General features: G+C 38.3%; 1 protein-coding gene across 3 annotated transcripts in view; it reads left to right on the top strand.

Moving 5' to 3' along the window:
- ERICH1 (glutamate rich 1) overlaps window positions 1-19,705 on the top strand; it is an 82,362-nt gene that overhangs the window by 21,446 nt on the left and 41,211 nt on the right. For 2 of the 3 annotated variants that reach the window (XM_086744574.1, XM_086744573.1), the window contains exon 3: window positions 8,104-8,238. The exons of the other annotated variant lie outside the window; for it this stretch is intronic. In XM_086744574.1, coding sequence (XP_086600700.1) covers window positions 8,104-8,238 — 135 coding nt within the window. The remainder of the gene's footprint in view (window positions 1-8,103; window positions 8,239-19,705) is intronic. 3 annotated transcript variants of the gene reach the window in all.

Genomic DNA, 19,705 nt, shown 5'->3' with positions numbered 1-19,705 from the left:
CTGGAGAAGGGGAAACATAACCCCTATTTTTAAAAAAGGGAACAAGGAAGACCTGGGGAACTACAAGCTGGTCAGTCTCACCTCTGTGCCTGGCAAGATCATGGAGCAGATTTTCCTGGAAACCATGCTAAGGCACATGGAATATAAGGAGGTGATTGGTGACAGCCAACATGGCTTTGTTGTCCCAAAATCTGAGTTTTTTACCCAAAGTGCGAAGAGCTGATGATACACAGCGTAGAGATTTGTTTATTTAATTTCTGCACAGAAATATATGCTAGGTGGTAAATCCTAAGGCAAATCATGCCTGAAAAATTTGATGACCTTCTAAGAAATGGTTACAGCATTCGTGGATGATGGAAGAGCAACTGACATTATCTACCTGGACTTGTACAAAGCATTTGACACTGTCCCACAGGACATCCTTTTCTCTAAACTGAAGAGGCATCGATTTGACGAATGCACCACTCAGTGGGTAGGGAATTGGCTGGATGGCCGCACTCAGAGTTGTGGTCAACAGCTTGATGTCCAGGTGGAGACCAGTGATGAGTGGCGTTTTTCAGGGGTCAGTATTGGGACCACTGCTTTATTACATCTTTGTTGGTGACATGGAGATTGGGATTGAGTGCACTCTCAGCAAGTTCACCGACAACACTGAGCTGTGTGGTGCCGTCGACGTGCTGGAGGGAAGGGATGCTATCCAGAGGGACCTTCACAGACTGGAGAGGTGGGCCCATGCAAACCTCATGAAGTTCAACCAGGCCAAGTGCAAGGTCCTGTACATGGGTCAGGGCAATCCCAAGCACAAGTGCAGGCTGGGTGGAGAATGGATTGAGAACAACCCCAAGGAGAAGGGCTTGGAGATGTTGATTGAGAAGCTCAACATGGGCTGCATCAAAAGCAGCGTGGCCAGCAGGTCAAGGGAGGCGATTCTGCCCGTCTACTTTGCTCTTGTGAGACCTCACCTGGAGTACTGCGTCCAGCTCTGGAGCCCCCAACATAAGAAGGATGTGAACCTGTTGGAGGGAGTCCAGAGGAGGGCCACAAAGATGATAAGAGGGCTGGAGCACCTCTCTTATGAGGACAGGCTGAGAGAGTTGGGGCTGTTCATCCTGGAGAAGAGAAGGCTCTGGGGAGACCTTGTAGTGGCCTTGCAGTACCTAAAGGGGGCCTACAAGGAAACTGGGGAGGGACTTTTGACAAGGGCGTGTAGTTGTAGGACTAGCGGTAATGACTTTAAACTGGAAAAAAGTTTAGAACACATGTAAGAAAGAAATTATTTACTGTGAGGATGGTGAGGCACTGGAACAGGTTGCTCAGAGAAGTTGTGGATGCCCCATCCCTGAAAGCATTCAAGGCCAGGTTGGACGGGGCTTTGAGTGACCTGGTCTAGTGGAAGGTGTCCCTGCCCATGACAGAGGGGTTGCACCTAGATAACCTTCCAAAACAAAAAGTTCTGTGATACCCTAATAGCAATTTTTTTAAGATCTCGGCACTCCACTACAGTTACATGCTTCTTAATTGGATAATTAATCTGAATAAGGAAGTTTTAAGATAACCTGTAACAGGTGTTTCATAGAATGGCTTGGGTTGGAAGGGACCTTCAAAGGTCATCTAGTCCAACCCCCCTGCAAGGAGCAGGGACATTTCCAACCAGATCAGGTTGCTCAGGGCCCCATCCAACCTGGCCTTGAACGTTTCCAGGGATGGGGCATCCACCACCTCTCTGGGCAACCTGTTCCAGTGTTCTACAACTCGCATTGTAAAAAAAAAAACAAAAAACAAAAAAAAAATCAACAACAAAAAAAAAACCCTTAGTACAGTAGGTTTTAATAAAATTGAAATTTAATTTAAAATGCAAACCAGAATTTGAATACAGAATAAATAAAATCTGTAGTAGATGACTTTTTCCAAAGTGCAGGGGGCTTGACAAAAGGTAACTAAGTGGGCAGTATTAATAGAAGTATTTGAGACATTTAGTACAAGGTGAGTGTGTGGATCATCATTCATTTGGATGCTGTTATTCCTCTTTCCATTCTTCCTCCCTGCTGATCATACTTATGCTTGAACAGGAAGGCTGAAAGGTAGCTTGGCAAATACTAAGTAGACTTGTCTTTAAAAAAAAAAAAAATACAATGTGCTTAGATGAAAAGGGTTGAGAATCCGTCCCACTCAACTCATGGTTACCACTGAAAGATTGTGTTTCACTGAAAACCTAGTCATTTTGTTAGTACACTCTGGAAAGGACAAACGGCTGGCCAGCAGCTACCCTTTTCCTCCATCCTCTTCGATTTGCATGCTCTCCACAGGGGAGAGAGCTGGGAGAGGAGTTCCTTAGGAGCTGCTTCCAGACCCTTCATCTGTGCTAAGCTGTAGGCAAGTGTTAGCTCCCTAGGGCTCTGCCTGGAGAAACCTTGTACTCATCGGAGCTCCTAAGAAGGCTGGTGGTCATGAGGGCAGGTACAGATTGTCATACACTAGTCTTAGTTCCTCGCCTGTGGGAAAGGTGGGATGAAAGAGAAACTACTTGTGCTCATCCATCTTGTTGGCTTCTTTTAGTGTGATAACTGCACAAGTCATTACTACAGGCCAAGGAGCCACGGGCTATGAGTAGAAAAAGGAGTTTTCATGCAAAAGTAAATGCTGAAGACCTAGTTTTATTTATCTAAGCAAGTGTACAGATCACCAATTCATAAAAAGGAATGCTTAGGAAAGACTCCCATAACTACAGACTTCATTTACTTTATTTAGAAATGAAGACTTCATTTTCTTTATTTGAGAAGAGGGAGCACCTCTGTAACCTCTGTAATCTTTTTTATGAAGTGAAGCACTTCTGGTGCTGTGAGGTGTCAGGAGGGAGGTTTGAAGTGACTTGAGTAACAACATGCTACCAGACACAAGTGGTATACACCCTAAGAATTGGGAGCAGCCTTCTGTAATATGGTTAGACTTCTGCAAAAAAATACCTAGGAGTGCAGTGAAAACATGCTATTTCTTGAACATCAAGAAATCATCTCTTTCTGTTTAAAGTTAATTGAATAAAGAAGCAGAAATTAAGGTCAATCTGAAAAATTCCATACTGCTGTCTGCACTAGTATGTAGTGACCAGTAACATTGTCAAAAAGAGTATATAAAATGAGAATAAAATGAGCATATTGTACTACTTCCTCACAATGTTCTCCAACAGTTTGCTGCTTGAGGATTTTCTGACCCAGAGTACAACATGTATCTGTTTAATTACCTGATTTGTTTTCTTTCATTAATTTGGGTTTTTTGTTTTTTTTTTAATCTGTGTGATTATGTGATTTGGAATAGAACTATACAATTTGAAGTTTTACCTGGCAAGCAGGGAAATTCATAATTCAAAACAGAATAGCAGAGATCTTCAGAATTTTAAAGCTGAAATGAACTCTGCAGAAGAAAATACCTTTTTAGTGTTCTGTTACAGGTATTTGTGCCAATAAAATACATGACAGTAGCAAATAATGTAACATGAGATAATTAGATGACCAAAAAACATTCAGTGAACTTTTTTATTTAGAAGGAGATGAGGAATCTTTAAAAGGAGTGTATCTTCTTCAGTCAAAAACTAGCTTGCGTGACTCTCCTTGTTTATTCCAGTAAAATACAGATACTGAGGGAGATGGATAGGACACTAATATTTGCAGATAAGAGAAATTTTTCTATTACTTAAATTAGTAAGATTGGGCACTAGAAGTGTTAAAACAAACTAAAGGAATTAGCTGTAGTAGTAAACTGTATTAGCTCTCCATAAAGGAAGTTCTGTAATTTTGTGAGAGGCAAGTTCCTACCTGCAGTAGTGAATTTGTACAGAAATAATTAATCAACTACTGCAATCACCCACCAAAGTAGAACAACATATCCATTATTGTATGATGGTTGTCACTGGAGTAAAACAAATGACCAGCAGTAAGTAACTGTCTGTTCTTTGCTAGGTTGCTTATTATAGTCATCATTTTTTACTCTATCCAATGTGACTTATCTAGTATCAAGGGAGAGAATCCTGCTGAAGGCTGAGGTCAAGCAGCTGGAATTATGTAGCACTCCAAGGAAAAGGATTGTACTTTCTGATTGCAGAGAAGATTACTTAAGCTAAAAGGTTCTGCCTTTCTGGAAAGCACTCTAGTGTGTGTGTCAACTTGAGTCTGCAAAACAACCCTGTGAAAGTCAACCTGTAAACAGAGGGTGATTTTACACCATATAACACCTCGTGTCCCTGAAGTTACTCTTACATACCTTATTACCATGACAAACTAACTGTAGCTTGATATTCAGGAACCTGGATGTCATCTGAACAAAAATCTGTATACATTTGGGGAATGGTTTGAACTAATCAGACCTTGTATTTGATCCAGCATCAATCTCTCTCTTCCTGTGCTTTTCTGTAAAGACCTCTTTTTGGGAATCAACTCTTTTCTTCCATTTAGAGAAGCGATAGCTGAGTGTTTCCAAGGGATATTTTTGTGGAAAAGATCATAGTCTTGGTCAGATTGGGCTAACTTGATGGTTTGGGGGAGGCTGTGAAATGTTCTAGCTGACCTCTGAACTTGGGATCCTCCATTTGCTGCCCCATGCTGGACACAGCCAGTTCCAGACGGTTCCAACTGATCCACCACAGGGCATGGCTGAGCCCTGCAGCCGAGGTGGTGGTGCCTCTGGGATAACATGTTTCAGAAAGGAAAGAACGCTCACAAGAGAGGAGAGAACTGAAAGGAGTGACAAACAACAGTGGGAAAAACAGGGTCAGAGGAGGAGGAGGTGCTCTGTGGTTGAGCAGATGTTCCCAAAGGACCGCAGCCCATGGAAAACTGCCATTGGCATAGGGAGAGAGTGAGAAGGAAGGAGCAGCAGAGAGAAACCATTGCACGCTGAACGAAAACTCCCACCACCACCTTGCATTGCTCATTGCCTTGCTGAAGGGACTGACTGTAAGCTGCGCTGATAGTAAGTGAGAAGGAGAGAAGTTTGGAGTGAGTATGACCCAGGGAGGAAAGCTGTTTTTCCTAAGTATTTTAGTGTTTGCTTCTTTTTATTTTGTGTCTGTTTCCCATTACCTAAGTCAGTCAGTAAATATTTCAAGTAATTTGCAGTAAATTAAGTTAATTTTCCGAAGCTGAGTCTTTTCCCCACAGCAGTAGTTGGTAAGTGATCTCCCCATCTTTAACCCACGAGCTCTCTTATTCCTTTCTTCCCATTTTTTCCCCACCCCGCCCTTGTCCGGCTGAGGTGGGGAGTGAGGAAGCATCTAGGGGGAAATTTTGCTGCTAGTCAGGGGTAACCCATCACAGAAACTAGAAGTGATTCCAGTCTCTGCCTGGGGTTTAGTCACTCTTACCAACAAGCAAAGGACCAAGATTATATGAACATATGTTCCTGCTGTGTCTGTTTTCGAGGTGTGCCTGAGCGTGATTAGTGTTCAGGTGATCTGGAAGCTATGCTAGTGTTGTGTACCACCATTCTGAGCTGCAGGTAGGGGAAAGTTTAAGGATACTGAAAATACTGAAAAATAGCCTTAAAACAAAATATACAGTGTCTGCCTGGCATACTGGTCACTTGGCAGTTTTACATGACTGGAAGCTTTACCCTCAGCCCCTCCTTAAAAGCTCTGACACTCGTTTGTAGTAGGATAGGAAGAGGTAACATAGCTAGCCAAAGCTATGGCATACTTGCAGAGGTAACCTTGGTAACAGTGTAGTTTAGATGCACTTCCCTACTCTGTGCACAAGGTTGATTTACATGCAAAGGAGCTCTACCTGTGGGGAATCTTATGGAGAAGAACACAAATAGGAGACAACTTGATTCAAAATATTTATTCTGTATTTTTAATTTACCTTTAAGATTAGTGCTTACGGGTTCTTCGGTTTTGTAAACATCCCTTAGCTTCTTCCCCCTCCCCCAATTAAAACTTCAGAAATGGAATTCGTTACTTTTAACTAGTAGAAAGAAGAACAATCTTGAGTATTGCAGTATATGATTACTTTCATTAGTTGAAAAACCCTTTTTATGTCACATTCTGTAAGTGTGGCTTGACATACTTGCATGGGATTAGCAAAGACCAGTGCTTGATTTGTGGTTTATACACTATTTGAAGATGCATATGGAGTGGATAAATATGTGATCTGGGGACTCCTATTTAAAGAGGTCAACTTGAAAAATAAATTGTTTTGAGTCGTCACTTATTTACATAGTAAAAGTTGTTACTGTTTTTCTTTGTAAAATTAGATGTTACAGATGGTCTCCCAAATTCTGTCATGTGTAGCTGTTTTTCCTGGGAAGTTAATATCCCAATATATCTACTCCTTTTGTCGTTAGAGGGTTTGAGTTAGTCAAGACTGCTGCAAATAGACTTGAATGTTTCCATGGTCATCTTTGTTTTAGAAAACCTAAATATGAAGGGAAAAAGGGGGAAACTTGAAGTTGTTCGGAAGGGAGTAACTCAAGTAATATTTATACATCCTTGTAATTTAAGACTATCACTAATTAACACTTCATCATTAATCAGCCTGGGTAGGGAAAAAAAGAAAGATCCATGCAAATACCGCCAGTTCAGTCGTTTGACATCCGTAGAAAGGATCTGCTGAAAAATTATTCCAAATTAATTTTTAGTGGATCTTTTTCCAAATCATGTAATTGCCCTTCATCTTTCTGTATTATTTATTTATTATATTTATTTATTTATCTTCCTTTTTTATTCCTTTAAATTAAGCATCATCAATATCAGTTTGACATTTTCTGGCTTGTTCAAGAACAAGAAATAACTTTCTACTGTGTTCTCGAAATTGTTACATCCTGATGAAAACAGCTGTGATGTAGTTAAATTACATATTTGAAACATAAATACTTAACAAGATTTATTTCTATCAGACACAACTGCATTTTAAATGTTTGGGTATTAATCCAGCCATGGCTGCAGCTTGGTAGTAGATTCGGATCATCTGAGAACTTCTAGTAAGTTTGTGATGTAAGGAGGTTAATTGTGTCTACCTGCCAAAGATGTTTTTACTGTATATTATTTTAACAGTTCTGTCTATGTTCTTTAAAGGGGCAACTTGCCTCCAAGAAGGGAAGGCTGGTGTTGTGTGGCTTTATGGTGCTGGCTGAGTATTGTAAAAACATACTGAACCGTCTAAGATTGTGTTGCAGCATGTGGAGACACCCTGAACATCCTGGCCTTCTGGAAAGGGTTTTGTCTCCCTGTGGTTGATCTCTGCTGTTGTCACTACTGGGCAAAAAAAATATAGTCTGCTACTTGGACTGGTTTCGTGTAACTGGAACAGAGATGTATCTCTGTCATTCCTACAGAGTTACTTCTTGTCTACTGAAAAAATGAAAAGTTTATACTGCCACTCTTGCACATATTTTTAAATACTTCTTAAAGGGGGAAGAAACCCTATACTGCCATCATCACAAATAGTTTCCTGTACAATTAAATAGTTGGAAAGCTGGCCCTTGGCACTCTTCTGCCCCCAGAAAGAAGTAGAGAAAGGAAGAGGAGATGAGCTCTCTTGGATAGGCACTGCTGAGGCTTAGTCAAGTGTTGCTTTCAAACTGTCTTTATCTTTGCGCCCTTCGGAACAGCACGGACTATGTTTAAATGGTCTGCAAGTAGTCAAACCATACTTCTGGGATTCTTTTTCGCTTGTTTCTATCACTTTTGTAATCAGATTGTATCTCTCTATCCACCTTTTATTAAACAGTTCTTAAAGAAATAGCATCTGCTCATGCTGAAAGGGGAAAAATGTGTAGCCTGTCTCTTAAAATATCACTAAGTGGAAGCTTCTTCTGAAGTTAGGGCAGAAGAGTTGCCTGAAGCAAGATAAAAAAAAAAAAAAAATGTTTCTGGTGGAAAGAACTAACCTGTGGAGTATTTGTTTATTTGTAGCTACTATGGAATTCAATGCAATTTTATTGGTTGTAGGATAATTTCAGTGTTCCACACCTGACTTTCTCCACACCTTTCTTTTCCTCTATAAGGATTTTTGAGACCACTTACTATCATTGTTGTATTTTGCAAAACGTTTGAGAAAATCTGTACTGAGATCAATAACCTGAAACTGGTTTTTTTTTTTTTTTTCTTTTTTGTAGGTAGTGACAATGAAATTATTTCTCCAAGGAGAATGTATACAGTGAATCTTCCTCCAGAGGGTTATGTTCCAGTTACTCCAGATGCTATTAGTATTTCAGTTTCTGAAAACTCAGGCAGTAGTGCTGACTCAACAGGTGAGTTTGTATGGTTGTTACTATGATGAATTTTTCTCAAGAGAAATTTCTCAGCAACTCCTTATCAGGTAGATCCAAATTGCAGCAATTTAAACTGTTGCTGCCAGTGGGTGTCACTATTTTGCAACATAAGCGAAATGAAGCTGTACATCCCTATGGGTTCACTTCCGTTGTTGAGAGTTTGAAGACCAGATTCGACATTTGGTTATAGCTGTACAGTATTCTTTTTAAGAGTAAACGTTAGATCAAGCTGTTTTCATAAGTCTGACTCCTGATGATCTGAGAAATTGGGCAAAGACTTAATGACCTCTCAGATGTATCTCTACCAATGAGAAACAGACGTTCGTTTGGTTGAAGTTTGATGGGGGAAGATACTAATTGTTTAGTGTTGAGAGGCTTTCTGATGAGAAACTGTGACCAGGTAACTTCAGAACCAATATTTAGTGCTGTCAAATGATACAAGAGATTCACCACGAGATCTATGAAGAAGTGGACTCTGAGTTGACCTCAGTTAAAAATACGGTTTTCTGAATGACATTGCCAGAATTAAATTGATTCTGTCTATCTTAGAAAGAAGCCTTAAGCTTAGATAAGACAAATTCATGTAATTTTTTCAATTACTGTGTTCCTCTGGATGTATATTTGTCCAAAATTGTGTATCGTTGTCATTTGCTGCTAGGGGCAGTCTACGGCAAAGAAAATATCCAGGTGAGCCTGCTGAAGTAAAACACTTGATAAGCAGTATTTGTTAAACCACTGTATCATTTTCAGCCTGGAAACTGCCTAAATATAAGGAAAAACTGAGATAAAACCTGCAGATACAGAAAGGCAAATGCTCCTAGCCTTTGAAAATAGTACCCAAAGGGGTGAATTTTCAGCTTGAAATTACATCTGTGCTCTGTTCTGAGCTCCATTCAGAATCTGAATGCAAGTAAAACTATGAAAGGAGCCTGAGTGACTGGAGCAAAGTACAGCATGACTGGTGGCACATCTAGAATATTGTTTCCTGGTATGAAATGGTATAAAGACATTTTTTGGATTGGGGAAGAAGTAGGTTTATCAGAGTAATGTAGATAGTGTTGGGGTTATGGATAGGAAGGTGTTCTAATGCACGGCTTCCAGTTTGTGCTTTTCTCTTTATGGTAGATAGGATTCCTGGTCAGAATCCAGAGTCTGTTTCTAGACTATCCTTAAATTTGTTTAGTTACACAGTTCTCTTTAGATATTTTAGTAGGTTTCTGTTTTCCAGCATGTCAGATTCAAGCTGCTTATTCTGATATTGAAGCATCCTTTCTCTTCCTCCACACTATATAATCTCTGTTTATTCTTTGATGTGATCTACTTTCAGATATTAGAGGACACTCCTGTATTTTGCTATTGAGGCTAATACTCATAATACTTTGTAGGTAAATAACATTCACTTTTATACAGGGACTTAAGTGACTTCTAAATAATACATCAGAATCATAGGATAGACTCATGGAATCATTTAGGTTGGAAAAAACCTTTGAGATCATCAAGTCTAACCGTTAACCTGGCACTGCCAAGTCCACCAGTAAACCATGTTCCTAAGCTCCACATCCACACATCTTTTAAATACCTCCAGCCACCTCCCTGGGCAGCCTGTTCCAATGCTTGACAACCTTTTTGATGAAGAAATTTTTCCTAATATCCAGTCTAAACCTCTCCTGGCACAACTTGAGGCTATTTCAGTACTGAGCCCTGGGGAATACCACTTGTGACTGGCCATCAGCTGGATTTAACTCCATTGACCACAACTCTTTGGGCCCAGCCATGCCAGCCAGGTTTTTCACTCAGTGAAGAGTACATCTGTCCGAGCCGTGAGCAACCAGTTGCTCCAGGATAGTGCTGCGGGAAGCACTGTCAAAGGCTTTACTAAAGTTCAGGTAGGCAACATCTTCAGCCCTTCCCTCATTGGCTAACCAGATCACCTTGTCATAGAAGGAGACTAGGTTAGTGAAGCAGGACCTGCCCTTCATAAACCCATGCTGACTGGGCCTGATTACCTGGTTGTCCTCTACATGCTGCATGATAGCACTCAAGGTGATCTACTCCATAACCTTCCCCAGCACCAAGGTCAGACTGACAGGCCTGTAGTTCCCCAGATCCTCCTTCTTGTAAATGGGTGTCACATTTGCTAACCTCAGGTCAACTGAGACCTCCCTGGTTATCCAGGACTGCTGGTAAATGATTGAGAGTAGCTTGGTGAGCAATGCACCAGCTCCTTCTGTACCCTTGGGTGGGTCCCATCCGCACCCATATACTTGTATAGCAGATCACTATCCACTTCCCCATGGATTATGGGGGCTTCATTCTGCTCCCTGTCTTCCAGCTCAAGGGGCTGGGTACCCTGAGAACAACTGGTCTTACTATTAAAGATGGAGGCAAGGAAGGCATTAAGTACCTCAGCCTTTTCCTCATCCTTTGTCACTATGTTTTCCCCGCATCCAATAAAGGATGGAGATTCTCTGTAGCCCTCCTTTTGTTTCTAATGTATTTATAGAAACATTTTTAATTGTCTTTTATGGCAGTAGTCAGATTAAGTTCTAGTTGGCCTTTGACCCTTCTAATTGTCTCTCTTTATAACCTCATGACATCCTTGTAGTCTTCCTGAGTCTCCTGCCATTTCTTTCAAAGGTCATAAACTCTCCTCTTTTTTTTCCCCCCTGAGTTCCAGCTAAAGCTCTCTGTTCAGTCAGGCAGATCTGCTTCCCCGATGGCTTGTCTTTGGACATGTGGGGATGGCCTGCTCCTGCGGAATGCAGGCCTCTGGACAATACTGCAGCTGAAATATACGCTTATTCAGGTATCAACCCAGAGCTTTTTAGCAAATTTACTCAGCTTCTGTTTAAAGTCTATGAATATATCAATATGTGGTGCATATTAGCTGTTGATACATTGAATAGCAGTAAAGTAGAATAGAATTTAGGATTGTGTTATATTGTCTCTTTTTAGGATCATATAAATATTTGTCTGATTTTACAATGGATAGATTATAGAACAATGGCTTTACTTGCTCATTTTTTAGATTTAATCTTTTCCTCTAGTATTTCAAAACAAATGTACTCAACCAGGATAGCAATATGTAGTGTTCTGGTGTTGTTTGGTGACAGTGTAGACTGTTGGAGGGTGATCTTTTGTAGCTGATTCTAGTTTCTGGGTTCAGGAAGAGTAGGTTTTGGACTTCAGCCACTTTTTTAACAGTTAACAAATGTATCTGGGATTTGGGGAGACGTACTTTTGGATTGGTTTGTCACTTGACTTTGCAGTTTATCACAGAATCAAGAAAAATTAAGTTTGAATTGATCTTTGGAGATTTTTAATCTGTGTTCTCTCAGCAAGGCTGGTTTGACTATAAATGTCATTCCTGTCAGGTATTTGCCTAATTTGTTCTTAAAAACCTTCTTAAAAAGAGATTTCTCTTACATGCCCTTTTCCATTTGCTCTGGTGCTTCACTACCCTTTATGCTAGATCTTTCTGCAGCAGTTTAAAGCCTTTAGTGTTTTGTCTGTCTAAATATGGATTGCAGAGTTAGAGATCTGTGCTAATCCTGCAAGGTTGAGGGACATAGTTAACTTTACTCATGCGTATGTCTTTTATAGTGTTTAAGCATATACATAAAATCTATTGCAAGATGAAGGCTTTGATTTCAAGCAGTGGTCGTAAAATACAAAAGAAACCGTTTAGACAATCGCACCATGGGTTACTTAGTTTACTCATCTAGATTTAGTTGCATAGCCCTTATTTAGATCTCATTTTTGAAAGGATAAAGGAGAGCTCCAGTGAGCCTTTGACACTGAAGAAAACAGAGGGAGCGTGCATGTCTGTATGTATGAACATCGTATATATTATTTTGTTTGCAAGTGCCTCAGATATTCCCAAAGAACCAACTCCATAAGGTGGAAATGCAGAGCTAGTGTTTGCATTGTTTTACTCCTAAGGCGAGCTATATGATATGTTTTGAAGGGCAACAGGCTATCTTCTGCTGTGTTTCCTAAAAAAAATTGAGAATGTTGTGTATATGGTAGGTAACAAAAGCTGCCTTGCTAGCCTTTTCTAGCCTTTGGACCTAGAAGTAAGGGAAATCTGTGGAATTTCAAACAAATGGAAACCTGACTCAGTAAATAATTTTGTTGTTGATCAGACCTATCTTATGAAAATAATCTGACCATATTTTGGCATTCAAATTCTTAAGGTATTACTTAGTTATATATCAGTGTGATTTTCTATGTCTTTTCAATAAATTAAGAAAGCCAAGTCCTATCTATCTGAATTAATATAACGAGGTTATCAAGAGGAATAGAGATGCCATGGCTGATATTTCATTACATGAAATTCATCTGTGGAAGAATGAGTATGAATTTAAACATGCGGTGTTTTTGAGAAATTGTTTAAAGTTTGAAGTTAATTACAATTATAAATGAAAATAATTCCTTGACAGCTCTAAAATATGCTTGGGTTTGTCCCTTATTCTTCTTATTTAAACTAGTAGTTACGTGATGTTTGATATTGTCAGAATGAAATTAATCTTGTCCAGACTAGCTCCTGAACAAGAAAGAAAAATGCAAAGCAGGTCTCTATGAATATTTCAGTATGTCTTTTTCCACTTGGTTCTGCATGTTGTTTTTAGCAGTTGAAATAAATTTTCAAATACTTTTCTCTATTATGTCAAATCAGTTGTGACCAGTTATGCCCTTAACATTACACAGTCACCTTGTGATGCTTGTATAAGTGACTAGTGGCATTGGGATTTAGAGTTTTACGACGCGTCTTGGCTTCTTTGTGTACTTCTCTCATATGACTCCCAGAGGTGGGGGGGATAAAGCTGCTCTTTCAGGTTTATTTTCTTCATGTAAGCAGGTGATTGATGAACCTGTAGTAATGAGAAAAAAATCTAAGACTGCCTTGTCTTTCAAGAAAATAATGAAATTTATATTTATCTAACATTCTTAGAAAAATAAGTTAGGCTTAAGTGTCTAATTTTTAAAAACTCCCTTGACTGCTTTGGAGGAATTGTCACTCTGATGGTGTGGTCAGATCAGCCTTTGTTGATTGAATTGAGTAACAGGAGTTAGACAGTCAAGGGTGGAAATAATGTAGAGAATTTATTTTCTTTTTCATATGATTTTCATATTGACTTTGGACCTGTTAATGCATCGCTAACTTTCTTTTAGCAATAGGCTTTGTACTTTTGACAAGGACATTAAGAATGTATGATGTTCGAGCTACAGATAAGTTACCAGCCATCAAATTCTCATCGTAAACTCAGTATCTTCATAGCTTAAAGCTCTTAAATCAGAGGTCAAAAATAATTTCTTTTTATTATCTATTTATTGCAAAATATTTCTTCAGGAGTAGTCACTTGAGAGATACACCATCATGTTTACAAGTGTTCTATATGAAAGAATCCAGGAAACTTACTGATTATGTGCTCATTAACTTACTAGGAAGTGGTAGCTTAGTTTTGATTTGTTTTGGGTTTTAGTTTCATAAGATGAAGCTAAATTGTGGGGTTTTTGCTTCTTATTTTAAGATAGATGAAGCAATAGGAAATACTGTATCTTGCGTTAAAATATGAATGCTGAAAATGTAAGCTTATTCTTTCCAAAAGACAAATTGTTTGATTTTATTTCTCCAGCAGTTTCTTCTTCAATACTCTAATATAACTATGATTATATTACATATAAAATTATTTTATTTGTGCACAAAACAGTATGCTGGATTATAATTTCTCTCTGAAGTGCTTTAATATTAAATCCGTATTTTTATGTAGAGTCTCAAAGTGGTAGTCAGTGTTTCTTAGACTCATGGCAGAGCAAATTCCTGACCCAGAGACTGTGGAAAATAAAATGACTATGTACGTTGGAATATGTAGTATTTGAGGGCACCTGCAAAAGTCATAGAATCATACAATAGTTAGGGTTGGAAGGGACCTTTAGAGGTCATCTAGTCCAACTCCCCCCTGCAAGGAGCAAGGACATCTCCAACTAGATCAGATTTCTCAGAGCCTCATCCAGCCTGGCCTTGAATGTTCCTAGGGATGGGGCATATCCTTCTTATGCTGGGGGCCCCAGAACTGGACACAGTACTCCAGGTGGGGTCTCATGAGGGGAGAATCACCTCCCTCGACCTGCTGGCCACACTCCTCTTGATGCAGCCCAGGATGTGGTTGGCTTTCTGGGCTGCAAGTGCACTTTACTGGCTCATATTGAGCTTCTTGTCCACCAGCATTCCCAAGCCTTTTTCCTCAGGGCTGCTCTCAATCAGTATTAGTGCTTGGGATTGCCGTGACCCATGTGCAGGACCTTGCACTTGGCCTGGTGGAACTTCATGAGGTTTGCACGGGCCCACCTCTCCAGCCTGTCAAAGTCCCTCTGGATGGTATCCCTCCGCTCCAGTGTGTCAACTGCACCACACAGCTTGGTGTCATCAGCGAAATTGCTGAGGGTGCACTCTATCCCTTAATAGATAAAGATATAAGATATATCCCATAAATAGATAAAGATAATTCAAAAAGAAGTGTTCTTTAGGGTAACTTTTTAATTTCATAACCTCTTCTTTTTGTTCTTGTCAATCTCACTCATTTTTCCTTCAAGTTTTTTGAACAGCAGTGCAGTATTCACCTGATGATACCCTGTTGTTACTATTTTGATAATAACCTACCCAGTTTTGCTGAAACCCTTTATAAAGACAAAGGGAGCAAGACCTAACTGTGCTTTTTCCTTTGACCTACCTCCTAATCGGAATGTTACAAAGCGGAGTGTTAGTCAGGAGGAAAAGTTGACACGATCCATTCTTATGCTGAGAAGTCATCAAGTTAGAGAAATAGAAGCAAGCAATGAATTTTTGTTCAACTTTTTGACAGCTGGCAAGTCTGAAGTAGTGTGGAAGATGGTACTTCTGTTGGGACAGTTCCTCACCTCATTAAATTCGCTTGTTGTCCTGAGCCAGTGCAATTTTACATGATAGATGTACACAAGTTAGTTGTTATTGCAGCTGGACTTTTGCTTATTTTTATTTGTTTCTGTCGGATAAGGCAAGACTGAAGAGAATCACTACTGTTGCAGCAAGAAGTTCAAGCTGAGAGAATGAATTTGGAGGTCTCTCTCACATAAGAGTAAATCAAGGTGTTGAAATGAGACATCCTAGGAAATTATTAGCTATGTGGAGTCTTTAGACCTAAAAACTACTACATTTCTTGAATTTGGTTCAGCTGGCAAAAATGTTCAGACTTACTGATCAGCAAAAGATAAATTTGGTAAATCAGGTACTGTTTATATCTGTCTGTAGTGTCTTTTGATTCACTTAAGGTTTAAGGCAGCCATTTTAGGAAGACTTAATAATACTTAAGCCTGTGTTTGTTGTTAAGGAGATGCTAATATGAATCATGTGTTGACTACTTAGGTTCTTGGCAGGTGGTTGGGAATGTGATACATTACAGAGCTGATGTACTCAGCACACCAAGGGAACAATATGTTTTAAGCAGCTAAGGCTGGCAGCAAACCTTTTTCACTGGTAGGTAGCACCAGTTATGAAACTCAAGCATTATTAATCTTTTTGTGCCTTCAAACCAGAGGGATCATTAAACTGTATAATTTAATCTTCTGTATCTGTTAGGAAGGTCTTACCTCATATTGAGCTCAGCAGTTTCTGTTTGCAAAGGAAAAATTACCATGTGCATTTTGAAGATGTCACAGAGGCTCCACTACTTTCTGGTAATTTCTTCTAACAGTTAATTGGCCTCACTCTATTTAAAAAAAAAAAAAAATTACTTTTATCTGCCTTTCTCCATTTGAGTAAAGAGCCTTTATTAAGCAGTATTTTCTTTCCACAAAGCAGCACAGTAATCAAGTCACCATCAATCTTTTTGATTAGATAAACAGATTCACTTGTGTATTGCTCCAAGATATTTACTTCAATTCTCAAGTCACTTTTGTAGCTCTTTTATATGTCTCCCTTTTCATGGCATCCTTTTAAAAATATAAACTCCAGTACTACATTTGTGGTTTCAACAAGACCATGTGTTGAAATAAAATAGCCTTTGTATTTCTAACCACTACTCACGGGTTTTTTATATGTCAAAAACTGCATCAATGTTTCTGCCACAGCATTCCACCAAGAACTCCTATTATTTGATACATTGATACCTTGGCCATTCCCAAAAGTCAGTCTTTTGGAAAATGTTGTCTGATAAACAGCTACATTTGACCATGTTTAAATGTTGTGGGATTTAGGGTCTGGGATTTTTGTTTGTTTGTTTAGAACTAGGTTATCTAGTAGGTTTTTTTTTTATTCTGTGCTGTCATTGTTTGGGTCTTTTTTCTATATCAACAGTAATCTTAATGTTAATGACTGATGAAAAAGCCAGATAGCTGCAAGCTTTATGCCAGTCACTGCAGAATTGGGCTTTTTTAAATTGACAGGTTTTGGGTTTTTGTTTTTTTTTCAAGTCTTCTCAAGCCTTATCTCAAAATCGCAGTGTTTTGAGTTCATAGGTTGTAGGTGTTGCAGGAAAAGGGTATCCAAAGCTGCAAGTATTTTTATTTTCCCTATATATTAATGTCATGTCTTAACATTTACCATTCTAGGAGTCATATCATTTGATGTCAGCATGTCCCAGCATCCCACTTTCAACATTCCAGTTACATTTTTACCATTGAAGAAACTAGTACTATTTCAGTTTTAAATGTTTTCAACTTAATCAGGAGTATCAGTGATGTTACAATATATATTATCTGTGTAGTACTTATTATCTATAAATCAAAATGTTTAACAGTACTGAATGACTGTTATTACCTATTTTAAATAAAAGAGTTCAGGAAAGAACATGAAATAAACTTATCTTGAAGACTAAGGAATCTAAGCACATGTACAATAGCTTTTCTGAATCTGGTATTTAGAGAAGAGGTATTAAAAATCTGTGATTCAGGTTGTCTTGTAGTCTGTTCTGTCAGCTGCTTCTAGATTGACTGTCCTGAGTTTTGTGGCAACTTGTATTCTGAATATTTAAAGCTTTTAACAAGATAAATTGAGGCAACTATGGCAATTTTGTGGTGAGGGTTCTGCATTTGCAAACAAAAAGTAATAAAATTATTTCCATCCAGTTTTATTCCATTAAAAAAAAAAAAGTTTAACATCAAACCTGTTAAAGGATGCTTACAGATAAAAAATAATATTTAATTTAGGACTTCATTAAGTATACCTCAACAATAAAAGATTCCAGATAATAATTTCCAAATAATGAGATGCTAAACTACAGCTCTTAACTGAGCATTATAATCAGTGTTTTGCAACACAGATGCACCAAATCATATTTCAAATGATAGCATTATTGAGTATAATTGATATGTGGATGTCCTGATTTTTCTTACAACTTGCTAGAAAAGATGTTTCCTATCTTGCATTCAGCTACTTCTAAAACTGTGTTGCTGTAAGGTTTGTTTCTCTCTCCCCTTTTCCTCAGACTTGTTAGCATGAGCCCTTTTTCCTTCTAAAAGGGTAGTATGGACTTGCAGGTTGAAAATGTATTTATAAAACAGTTATTTTAAAAAGTGGTTTTCAATAATTCAGCAAGGAAGAAGCAGTGATTATATGGTGGTTCTGGCTCTTTTGTATTTCTAATGGTCAGGCTAAGTATTTTTTAATTTCTATTAATGAATTCCCCTAGTTAATTTTGGATTTAATTCTCTGCCAGTTTGGATGTCACTGTTTATTATTAAAACAATGTATTTGTGCATGATAAAATTATAGGTGATAGCATTCTGTAATTTAGCTCTGTCCTTGTAGAAGTTAGTGCGACTCTCAGTTTCTGCATGGCAGATTTTCCTGAGCTCCCAGCAGCTTCAGGCATTCTCAAGTGTATGTCATCCTTGGAAAGCAAACTGTAGCAACAAGGACACCTCTGTTAAGGCTGTTAATAGAAGCCTTTCCATCATGTTACTGGTGTTTATAGATTAATCAATAACTTGAAAAGGGAGATGTCTATGATGTTAAGCAACTTTCTCCTCTACAGCCAGTTTCTTCTTCAGCATGAGTGTACTTGACATCTTGGAACCAGTTACAGCAAAACATGCCACAAACAAGTAGAGATGTTGGACAGCTATAGCTGAAGAATTCTGTATTTCAGATGTTTTCTCCTTGAATATCCTTTCTGCAAACCTTCTATTTGTTCATAGAAGTGATGACATTCCTAATAGACAAAATCACCACAGGTTTCTTTCTGAAACTCAATAAGATGAAATAAGCATTTTTATTTTCAGAGTTCAGATAAAATATTTAATAATTTTTTATCTCAGGCTTAATTTTTAAAAAATCTGGATCCAGTAGTGCTAATATTTACACTGACGCCATTTACTTACATCACTGGAATTAAACTGCAAGGTTAAGAAAGACTTAAATCAATTTCTCTAACTTAATATTGCTTTGGAATATTTTGAAATCTTGTTCTATCTGAACAGGAGAAGGTTTCTTTTTTAAAGTGACACTTGATTTAAGAGGTATCCAAAATTCTAGTCATGTATTTAACTTTTATCGTATTGACTTCCAAGGAATTAAATGTATGTTTAAAAGGAGATGCTAGCTGACTAGTGTGATCACTTCTTTTTGGAAATCTTTCTTTAGTGTACTACATGTGATACACATTATAAACATCTGATGTAGACATAGCTTGGGCAGTTACTTACAGAAAAAACCTCCAGAGTATCGATACCTTATAGCAGTATTACAAGCAATTTCACTGATCTGTCAAGCAGCCAGCTAGAGTCGAGAAATGGCAACTCTTTGATTTCAAGACAAACAAGTCTGAAGCTCCTGAAGGTGTGTGTGAAATTCACAGAGAAATTAACTGCTCACCACTGAGGGTTTTTAAACACAGGATTGGGCTATCAATTTAAACTGTAAGTATAAATCACTGGTTTAGGTTTATATACAATGTAGAAACCAGTAATTTCTAACTATCACTGTCTGTAACTATTTACATCCTCTAAATGCCAATATAGCCACAGGCATATGGGACTATTACAGAACTCATGGATCATGGTATGGAGCAGGAGTTGTTTAATGTCGCTGAAGTCTTCAGTAGTTCTCCTGTGATAGTTTCTAACATTAAGACATTGGTAGACACCCCATTAAGAAAATTGCACAAAAAAACCAAAACACTCTGGAAAATGTCTTTGGAAGTGGAATGGCAAAGGATTCTGCCCCAGATTTTTAGTCCAAATTTGTGTGATGTTAGGAAAGGTTGTAAATACTGAAAATGTGTTAAAGAAAAAATAAAGATTATACTAATGTGATACACTGGTAACAGTTTACTTTAGCCATGCCTACATGTTAATGGTTTTATTATTATATGGATCTCTGATTTATATTTCTATAACTGTAAATAAATACACTTACAGATGGTATAAGTATTAGTTAACTTTCTGCATGCTTTTGAGAAAGCCTTGA

This window comes from Chlamydotis macqueenii, chromosome 3 (genome assembly GCF_036417535.1).
Source record: "Chlamydotis macqueenii isolate bChlMac1 chromosome 3, bChlMac1.mat, whole genome shotgun sequence".
Taxonomy (NCBI): Eukaryota; Metazoa; Chordata; class Aves; order Otidiformes; family Otididae; genus Chlamydotis; species Chlamydotis macqueenii.
This window is presented reverse-complemented; position numbering and strand designations above follow the sequence as displayed.